The 10,919-nt window shown below is 40.3% G+C and overlaps 1 protein-coding gene across 1 annotated transcript; it reads right to left on the bottom strand.

The window, feature by feature from the left end:
- Positions 1-3,293: 3,293 nt before the first annotated feature.
- LOC122925473 (olfactory receptor 6N1-like) lies at positions 3,294-10,733 on the bottom strand. Its single transcript, XM_044276829.1, has 2 exons — positions 9,829-10,733; positions 3,294-3,339 (listed from the first exon to the last, which is right to left on the bottom strand). Exons 1-2 carry the CDS (start codon positions 10,731-10,733, stop codon positions 3,294-3,296), a joined length of 951 nt encoding a protein of 316 aa, XP_044132764.1.
- Between the last annotated feature and the right edge of the window lie 186 nt (positions 10,734-10,919).

The raw sequence follows: 10,919 nt of genomic DNA, 5'->3' as shown, positions 1-10,919 counted from the left end.
TGCTTTTTGCCTCCTGTGCACTGTAAGTTCTGCCTGCATCTCCTCCTTCTCCTCCCTATCTGCTGCTCCGTCTCTCCCTCTGAATTCTCCTCCTTTTCCTCTCTTGTGGGCACCCACATGACGTCCATCAACACGTCATCATCGTCCCATTCACCACCACTGACATTAGAGATCTCGGAGTAGGCAGCAACAGTGGGGACCACCCTTCATGGTCTGATCTAGGTACTGTCGTCAGACTGCTGGGTCACGACCATTGGTACCTCCTCTTCCGGATCAGATGCCAATAATGGCTGCGCATCGGTAAGGTTTGGTGTGTTGGTGGTGGTATTGTCTTTGGGGGTGCACACAGCAGAGAGTGAAGAGGGTGCAGATAGAGAGGATGAGGAGGGTGTGGAAGTGGAAGGCTGAGTTAGCCACTCAACCAAGTCTGGTGCAATATTTGACATAATCACACGCACCTTCTGCAAACTTCCCACTTAGGCTCCGGCCTGATGCACCTGCCCAACCCCTACCACACCTGCGGAACGGCCTGCCTCTCCCTTTGCCTGTCATTTTCAAAATGACCCTGTGACAAAAGTCTCTATAGAAGAGCAGTATTTGTGGACAAAAAGGTGTATCGCACCCCTGCTTCAATCAGTTTTTTTGGTGGGCTGAAATTATTTGTTCCAATAGCGTTTGTCACTCTGTGTAGCTAAGGTAACGCAGCAAAACCGCAAACAAATGCTGCACGACCCAAATGCACTATAATGAAAGTATATTATAGGTATATCACACCCCTGCCTCAATCAGTTTTTTTGGGGGACAACAGGTAAATCACACCAGTTGCAGTTAGTTATACCAATAGCGTTTGTCCCTCATTATGTCACGGAAGGTGTACAGGAAACAAGACAATACAAAATGAATATATGACTCACTGGATCCAAAACTAAGGAACAAAAGGGAGACCCCTGCATAAGACCTGGCACTCTCCCTGACTGCTCAGCCTATGCGAAGATCCCAATGGTAGATGATCGCATATCCTCGTACCTCGACTGTATAACACCTGAACACCCTATAATAGTGAGAGGACACGACCACCGGCTCCCTACACTAGACACGGAGGGAGTCAGGGTCACCTGGGATCCAGCAAACATAAAATCACAAATGAATGTAACACTTATCTTGTAGAAGACTGGGAAATAGGATCAGCATGCACACACACTCCAGGAAGTTGTATAAGCCGCACACTAATGCATTATGGGGAGGAATTTAAAGGGATGCAATCAGTCCAACTACATGACAGCTGAGAGAGGCTAACGAGATGAGGAACTGAAAACCAACACAAAGAAAGCTACAAGGAGGAGGTTCTGAAAGGCATCTGTCAGAGCTTCTCAGATGTCTGGTTGTGACACATTATAGCTGCGGTATCGCAGCAGAACCGCACACAACTGCTGCACAATACAAATACACTATAATGTACTTTCTATGTTAGAAAGTCATATTATAAGTATGCAATAAAATAAGATAAAATGAGTCACTAGGTTTCAATGGTACTTGCGCTGCTGGTCTCCTAGGATGAAGTGGGTTATTCACAATTGTAAAGTGTCAGTATGGTGGGACCGCGCTGCTCTTCATTCACACAGAGCGTTTTTTCCTCAAATGCAGGTATTCACTTAATCTGGCTCAAGACAGACACCCTTAGGCTGAATCGCAGTGTGCTTCTACGCAGATTAAAAAGCTCAGCATGTCATTTTTGTATAGGTTCAGAAATGCCCACACCTCCATGCTGGATTGTCGTAAGCTCCTCTGCAAGATGTCATAAACCGCACAATAGTGAGAGTACCTCCGGCACAGTTAAAGCATTCTGTTTTATTATACTCACAGAAAATGATTTTTCAGCATATCATTACAGCAAGAGTCTTTCCCACAGCCCGACCCGGGTTTTGCATGTAGCTTTGTCAGGGGCGAGAATCTAACACACCTAGGGTAGGAGGTTATTTAGCCTCCCCCCCCATGTTACACACCTGATGATTGTAAATTGCATTATCCATCCAGTTGCAAACAAAGTAAGTTCTCTAAAAATACTCGCATTACAAGTAAAATAACATTTCCATTCCTATTCCAAAAACCCAAAAAATTATTAATCAATTTTAAAACCTTTTCATACTGGCTTCCCTCACTGGGACTTATACTACAGACACATATTGGTCAACCAATGACATGCTTTCAACTATTTTCATTCAAAAAATCACACATCCATGTCCATCCCCTCCCCATGCTGGACAATCTGTTGCCCCACACTTTCACTGTTCAGGCTGCACTACAATGCCAATGATTACAAATATTCTAACTAAACAGGGCTTGAGATCGAATTCAATATTCATCCCTCTGATTGAAGGGTGTTCAGTTTATATATCCATTTGATCTCTCTTCTATTTATTTGCATGGCTGGATCCCCACCCCACCAGTGAGACTTGACTAATTCCACTCCCATGAATTTCAAACCCCTCAGATTTTTTTCATGGTGCTCTTTAAAGTGCATTGAGACACTGTGTGTGGTCAAACCTTTTTTGATATTCCGTATATGCTCCTGTATCCTATCTTCAAGTTTTCTGAGGGTTCTTACCACGTACTGGAGGCCACAAGGGCACTCCAGTATGTATATCACCCCCTCATTCTTACAGGACAAGCCCCCCCTCACTTTAAACTCTTGTCCTACTTACTGTTGACTTCACTGCTCCCACGTGTTGTGTTCTAGCTTTGAAAATCCTATTTTTACAACCTATGCAAAAGCTCTTTTTGGAGGGCAGTCGACTAGATTGCACTATGTACTAAACGTGTATTTAGGTTAGGAGCCTTCTTATATACAATCTCTGGCCTCCTAGGTATCTCTTTCCCTAGGATGGGGTCATTCTTCAAAGTTGCCCAATTTCTTTTAATCACGTTTTTCAAGAACCCTACACTGGCATTAAATTGTGTCATGAACATGAAGCAGAAATCCCTATCTTTCTTCCTTTCTTTTTCACAACCACTTCCAAACTTTTCCGGCACCCTTCCAGCTCTTCCTTCTCATACCTTTTTTCCCCAAACCTTTCCTTAATCACTTTACTCTGCTTTCTATATCTTCTACCTTCGTACAGTTACGTGCTATTCTATTAAACTGTCCTTTTGCAATGTTATTTAGCCATACATCATGATGGCAGCTGGTCCTGTCAAGATATGCATTCACATATGTTTCTTTGAAATAGGTTCTCGTGATCAAACTTTCATTTTCCACAAAAATACATAGATCTAGGAAATTAACCCCAACATTGCTAATACTGCTGGTGAAGTGTAAGTTCCAGCTTATCAAGACATTTTGTAGGAGAACTTAAGGCCATCTGTCCACCATCTGAAGTTCAACAGAATATATGTCTTGCAACAGGACAATGACCCAAAGTATAGAAGTAAATCAACAACAGAATGGCTTAAAAACAGAAGAAAATACGCCTTCTGGAGAGGCCCAGTCAGAGTCCGACTCCTGACCTCAACCCGATTGAGATGCTGTGGCATGACCTCAAGAAAGCGATTCACACCAGACATCCCAAGAATATTGCTGAACTGAAACAGTTCTGTAAAGAGGAATGGTCGAGAATTACTCCTGACCGTTGTGCACGTCTGATCTGCAACTACAGGAAATGTTTGGTTGAAGTTAATGCTGCCAAAGGAGGTTCAACCAGTTATTAAATCCAAGGGTTCACATACTTTTTCCACCTGCACTGTGAATGTTTACATGGTGTGTTCAATAAAAACATGGTAACATTTAATTATTTGTGTGTTATTAGGTTAAGCAGACTGTGATTGTCTATTGTTGTGACTTAGATGAAGATCAGATCACATTTTATGACCAATTTGTGCAGAAATCCATATAATTCCAAAGGGTTCACATACTTTTTCTTGCAACTGTATATAGACATCAATGAACACAAAAGGCAATCTAATGATTGTCAGTTATTGTCACCCAAGGTGACTTAAAAAAAAGTAAAAAAAAAGTTTAAGCAAATATAAAAAAATAAAATAAATCTAAAAGTTCAAATCACCCCTTTCCTTAAAATAAAAATACTTAAACAATAAAAAAAAAAACATCATGGGCATTGCCGCGTGTGAAAATGCCCATACTATTAAAATATAACAATATTAATGGCAAATGGCGTAACGGGAAAAAAATATAAACAGCCAATTTGCCATTTTTTGTTACTTCAACTATCCAATATTTTTTTAATAGAAAGTGAGCAACAAATCGCACATATTTCAATTGGTATCACTGAAAAGAACAGATTGTCCCGCAAAAAATGAGCCCTCACACAGCCCCGTACACAGGCTGTGTGAGGGGTCAGAATATGGTTATAAACATATTTATTTTCCTCAAAGGTTTAAAAAAAAAATCAGTATTAAAACGCAGGAAAAATTATACAAGTGTGGTATCGTTGTAACCATACTGATCTGGAGAATGAAGATAACAGGTCAATTTTACCGTATAGTGTACAGTGTAAAAAAAATAAAAACCTTTATCAGAATTGTGTTTTTTTTCTTCACAATTCTACCCCATTTGGAATTTTTCCCTGCTTCCTACTACATGGTATGCAATCGTAAATGGTGCAATTAGAAAGTACAACTTGTCCTGCAAAAAATAAGCACTCAAGTCTATGTGAATGGAAAAATAAAAAAGTTAGGACTATGGGAAGGTGGGGAGTGAAAACCGAAAACGCAAAAATGGAAAATCCCAGGGTCCTTAAGGGGTTTTAAATAAACTCCCCAGTTAATTATTATAGACACAATCCGAAAGCTGCCAGTATCCTCTTTTTCCCAGGACCTACCTTCTCAAAGTTGCTGCAGAGACCCCCCATATTCAATCATCTGGTAGCATCTTGCTGCTGTGTGAGAAGGTAATATTTGAATGTATCCATACGGTGGCCCCCAAAATGCATTTTACTGGTGGGCCCTAGGCACCACAGTCCAACACTGTGTGGATATATCGGTCTACCTTTGAACGGATTTAAACCTTTATGTATTTTTGGAAGTCCATGTAAAAATTTGCAATTTTGTGATGTTGAGGGAATAAAACATCATATTTGTTACGATCAATCCAGCAGTTTTCTAAGGCCTCTTTTAGTAGACTCGACAGTTCAGATTGATATCGCTTAGTTGGATCACTGGTAAGGATCTCATAGCTTTTTGCATCAGAGAGAAGAGATAGACACATTTGTTTGTATTGTATATTTTCTCCATTATCGGATGTTTTAATTATAAGGTCCTTTTTCTCAGTATGCTTTTGAGACCCTCAATCTTTCTAGTGGAGAAGTTTTTATTATGAATAAGGTTGGTGTTTTGATCTAACTGTTCCAGGTCCCTGATTACTGAATTGATAAATAGATCAATATGTTGATCTGACCCCTTTGGTGGCATCTTTCTACTTTTGTTTCTCAGAGAGCTAGAGGGTCCTTTACCTTTTTCTCTTTCACTATCTTCCATCAATTGAGCCAAATCCTCTACACTCTGAAGGCCCTCTAATTCTATCCCCAATTCTAGACTTTTTTTTTTTGTTGGTTTGTGTAAATGTTTTATGCCAACAAATCTTTCTATTGAAAAAATGTAGATCTTTGATTTAATCAAATACAGTAAATTTTGTTTTAGGGACAAATTATAAACCTTTAGATGACATTTTTAGTTCAGAATCCGTCAGTATAATTCCCAACAGATTCAGAATCAATGAATCATTTGTCGAGTTGATATTTATTTGGACCTGTGTGAGTTCTCGTAGGGTGTATGAGTTGGGTTGTGCGTTCTGTCCTAAAAAAATTGTGACATTTGGTTCGCAGTACTGTAAGATGAATAAGAGGTGCGATGCACGGCATCGGCCATGGGTTCCTTAAAGCAAATGTTTTTCGTGACGCCAGTTGCAGTGAAGCAACAAGGGCACATGGCCCCTTTTAGTGATGTAGCAGATAGTACCCAGGTGTAGGAATACCAGAGTGGAGTAGGGTGGCTTAAATGTCCCTTAATGTTGGTGCACATGTCACAGTGCTCCTACCTGGATACGCTGGACTCCGGGTGTCGTTGTCAGTAGCAGAGCAAAGGGGGTAAGTGATGAAGGGGATGAAGAAATAAATTGATTCCAGACCTTGTGATGAAGTTGATAACAGCTTTACTTAAAAAATCATTTCTCCAAATAGTTTGCAGACATTATCTTGGTTCTCAGCAGGCTTTGGCATTACCGGTGGCAGGCAAACTCCTCTTTGCCAAGTCTGTTGCTCTCTGGCTTTGCTATGCTAACAGGATAGCTGTACAACTTCCTTCTTGTAGTCTCTAAACTGTCCAGGGAAAACTTTACTCCTGGCCTCAGAGGTTTCCAGCTTCTGCCTCCATATCAAGCTGAGCTGAAGGTGCTCCAGCTGGCCTAGGCAAGGCCATGTCCAACAGGGATGGGCACCTGCTGCACACCCTCCCTTGGCATGGGGTAAATTAGACTAACTCTAAACTAAAACGCCTCCCTCCCTGCAGCAAGTGGGAAAACACCCACCACACCACAGAGTGGGGTTTAGAATTGAAAAGAAGGTTCCACTCTATGTACCTGTAGCTCTGCCATTTATGCTGCCACCTGCTGTTGAACCAGGCATATTACACATAATAAACAGTTACATAATAAGAAATATGAATACACATTTTGCGGGACCTATAAATTAATACATAGGATGACACATGGTTAACAATATGAGACAGTAGCAAGATGCAGAATAGGTAATGCACCTCTGAGGCATTACAGAGGTAGTGGGACATAATGATAAATTGGAACACGATAGTCTGAACTAGATTGGTGCCTCCCATGACTGTTGAGTTCCTGAGTTTGTTGAAGGATAGACCCTGTTATTCTTTCTTCTACCTTTCTTCTGATATCTCCTACAGCCGCCTCTGGCACAGCCTCATCCTCTGAAGAAACCTCTCCCACTCCTGAAATAGTGGGGCTTTGGGGTATCACGATCCACATTACCAGTTTCTGATGCAGAGGTCTCAATATTGGATCCCTGTGTTGACCTGCTGAGGATTCAAATTGCCTGTCTTATCTCTAAATTCAGTATAAATTGTCTATGTTTGAGATCTACCCGAATTGATTTGTATCTACCATTGTTTGTCCCCAATTCTGACTCCCATTTATTGAGTTCAGTATGATCCTTAAAAGTCAACACACTTTGTGTTAACTCCTTAATTGGTTTCTCAGAGACACGTAGTTCTAGGATGGAGATTCTGGTTCAGTGGTGATGTGGCCACAAGCAGCATGTCACTGCTGAAGCCAATTACTGAATGGAGTGGGGTATGTGACCATGCCCATGCACTGCTAGGTGTAAACAGCGCAGGGACCGGAAAATGGAACCAGCGGAGGACCGGAGCGGCGTGGAGCAGGTAAGTGTGAATCTTCTATTTCAGGAGCCATGCTGAAGGAACTTGTTAAAAAATCATATTTTTACTGGAAAAACATGGAACAGTGGTTACATTTCCTTCCATCCTGCCTCCTATTCATAAATCAGAGCTTTACTTCTCTACAAAAGAAGGCGCTCACTGGTTATTACCGCCTTCTTCCCCCCAGTTACAGACCCCATCTAATAACCAGTAAGCACTTTCCCTTACTAGCGGGGAAAGCGCTCATTGGTTAACCCTTTAATGACCAGGCCCTGAAAAGCTCTGAATGACCAGACATTTGTGTGTAATTTAGCAAATGTGGAGGTTCAAACAGCTGTAACTTTAACTTTCTTTATTTGTTAGACTACCAAAATAATTTTTGCAACTTTATTTATTTATTTTTTTACGTGAAACAGGGCTTTATAATATTTTTTATTTTATCTAGGGTAAACTGTACAAAACAGTTTTAAATTATTTTTTTTTTTCCTAACTCTAGCTCCTTATTCTTTTAATATGCAAGCTGACACCAAAATAAATTATTATAATTGGTACCCTATTTTGTGTCGGTCATTTTATTATATAATATGTATAGTTTAACATAAATGGTGACGGTTTTGGTTGGTGTGTGTGGTTTTGTTGTGCATTTTTTAACTTAAGTTTTAATATATTTCTACTACAAAATATGTCCCCCAAGAAGTCATAAAAAGACCCTGGAGGAACCCTGACATTTGTTTTTTTATTTTGCACGTTTTCTTTTTTTCCTTTTATTTATGTTTACTATTTTTTTTTATAATTTATTTATTTATAGTTTATTTTATTTTTTTAAAAGAGGTCGTAAAAAGACGGTTGGGGGACAGTGAACACTCTTTTTTTTTTTTGGCCACTATTTCCACTTTAACTGTGGCTTCTGGCCCTGGGGTCTGTGCACCCCTGGTTTAAGGGCTCTGTGTGTTGCCATATAGTCTGCATGCACAGTATAAACACCTCCCCTCGTGGTCTCCAGTTACTTTATTTTCAACATACTGTCACGGATGGTGTAACAGAAAACAAGAAGTTACAATTAAGGATCTGACTGGCTTGATCCAAAACTAAGGAACAAAAGGGTGACCCCTATTTAAGCCCTGAAACTCTCCCTGTCTTCTCAGCCCATGCAAAGATCTCTATGATAGAAAATTGCATGCCCTCGTACCTCGACTGTATGACACCTGAACACCCTAGAATAGTGAGGGGACACGACCACCGGCTCCCTACACTTAATACGGAGGGAGTCAGGGTCACCTAGGATCAAGCAAACAGGAAAACACAAATCAATGAACAGACTTATCTGTAGAAGGATCAGTTGTAGCATCCAGCATGTACACACTCCAGGAAGTTGTATAAACCGCAAAGTGATGCAGTATGGGAAGGGATTTAAAGGGATGCAATCAGTGCAACTACATGACAGCTGAGAGAGGCTAACGAGATGACAAAACGAAAGCAAAACAAAAGAACCTCAAGCAGGAGGTTCTGAAGAACGTATGTGAGAGCTTCTCAGATGTCTGACGGTGACACATACGGTAGATCATGTGTATTTTAGTTCATAATGGTGGCCATAAAAGAGATTATTTATAATGGTTTCATTTTGGAATATGTTGACACCAGGCACAATACAGCACACTCACTGGTAGGCCAGGCAAATACTTGTGATGCTGAGAAATTCAGGGCTTTGTCTTGCCTCCAAAAGTTATAGACAGAGGATTTAAAGCAGGCGCTTACACAAGGTCAGTGTCTGTGATTGTGTATTATTGCCTGGCTCTCGTTCTGTTTCTGTGCTATATGCCTGAACTTTATGTACCTGATCATTTATCCTCTGTGTACCAACTTTGGCTACTGTAGCTCAACTAATTGACCTATTGTCTACTGATTCAGCTGTAGCTCTACTCTCCAGGTTTGGAACTTTGGATTGTTCTATTGATTAATTTCTTGCATACTGATTTGAATATATCTTTACACTCCTGGTTTTGACTTTGTCTTCTTTGGTTATCCTTTCTGCTTTTCTTTGGTCATATGGTTAGGTCTGTGACTTGAGAAATTGCACCTGTTTTACTGTAAATCCCTTTACACCATAGATGCAACCTTGGTCCCCAGCAGCCAAACTCATCCTGCCTCGCAGTGGGTTGTGGAGAATACCTAGGGGGCAACTGTAGACTCTCCTAAGCGGAGCATTGCATGTAGACACGTTGATGTTTGTTGGCTGTTTTTCCAGTTAGTGATCTCTGTAGTTAGTTAGATATGTATAGTTTACCTATTATTTGGTCATGATTACCAAGTACAGCAACCAGTCTTAGATGATGATGCTCTGTTTGAAGGTGCACCCTACGAAATACATTAATTTATGGGCAATTGCCACATCTAGTATATTTAGTAAATGTTCCCTGTACGGCTTTATTTATGTCTTTATTCCTCAGACTGTATATAATGGGGTTGATCAAAGGAGTAAACACAGTATACAGCAGTGATAGGATTTTACTCATGGTCAGTGTTTGTCCTCTTGTTGGAACAATATAAACTGTGAACAAAGTCCAGTAAAATATGGAGACCACAATGAGGTGGGAGCTACAGGTGGAGAAGGCTTTCTGTCTACTGGTATTGGATGGAATCCTTAAGATGACTGAAATAATTTTAACATAAGACATAATGATTATTATGGGCGGTGTGATGACCGTCGGTATACTTAGTAAGTAGATTTGAAGTTTAATGAAATACTTATCAGAACAGGCCATTTCTATCAATGGGACAAGGTCACAGAAGAAATGATCAATGATATTTGGACCACAAAATTTTAACCTCAGAATCATTAGAATGTCAATGAACGCAGTGAAAAATCCTAACAACCAGCAGATGACAACCAATCTCATACAATATGTAGTTGTCATAATAGAAGTGTAATGGAGGGGATTACAGATGGCCACATATCTGTCATAGGACATCACTGTGAGGAGAAAGCACTCAAATATCTCTGAACCACAGAAAACATAAAACTGAATGATACAGCCAGAAAAAGTAACGGTCCCCGTATTATTCAGTAGGATGTGAAGCATGTTGGGAACAATATCAGTTGTTAATAAGATGTCACTCATGGACAATTGTGAGATGAAAAAGTACATTGGAGTGTGGAGGTTCTTGCTGGAGGACACCACTGTGATGATCAGGAGGTTCCCACATATTGTTCCATAGTAAACCACGAGGAGAAGACAGAACAGGAATGTTGTTAAATATTGACTGCCTTGAAATCCTAGAAGGATAAACTCTGTGACCACAGTCAGATTGTTCTCCTGCATACAGAACAACCATGTAAATTTAATTGCTAAGACGTTCACTCTATCATAAACTAGGACACATTGTTCTTTATATAATAAAATCCAGAACTTTACTGAGTTCTTGTGTGTTTCAAAACTCTAACCTTCACTGAAAAATGCAAGTGCATCTACTCGTATGAACTGGATTATAATATGTGCTATGACAAA

This window comes from Bufo gargarizans, chromosome 2, assembly GCF_014858855.1.
Source record: "Bufo gargarizans isolate SCDJY-AF-19 chromosome 2, ASM1485885v1, whole genome shotgun sequence".
In the NCBI taxonomy this organism is placed as follows: Eukaryota; Metazoa; Chordata; class Amphibia; order Anura; family Bufonidae; genus Bufo; species Bufo gargarizans.
This window is presented reverse-complemented; position numbering and strand designations above follow the sequence as displayed.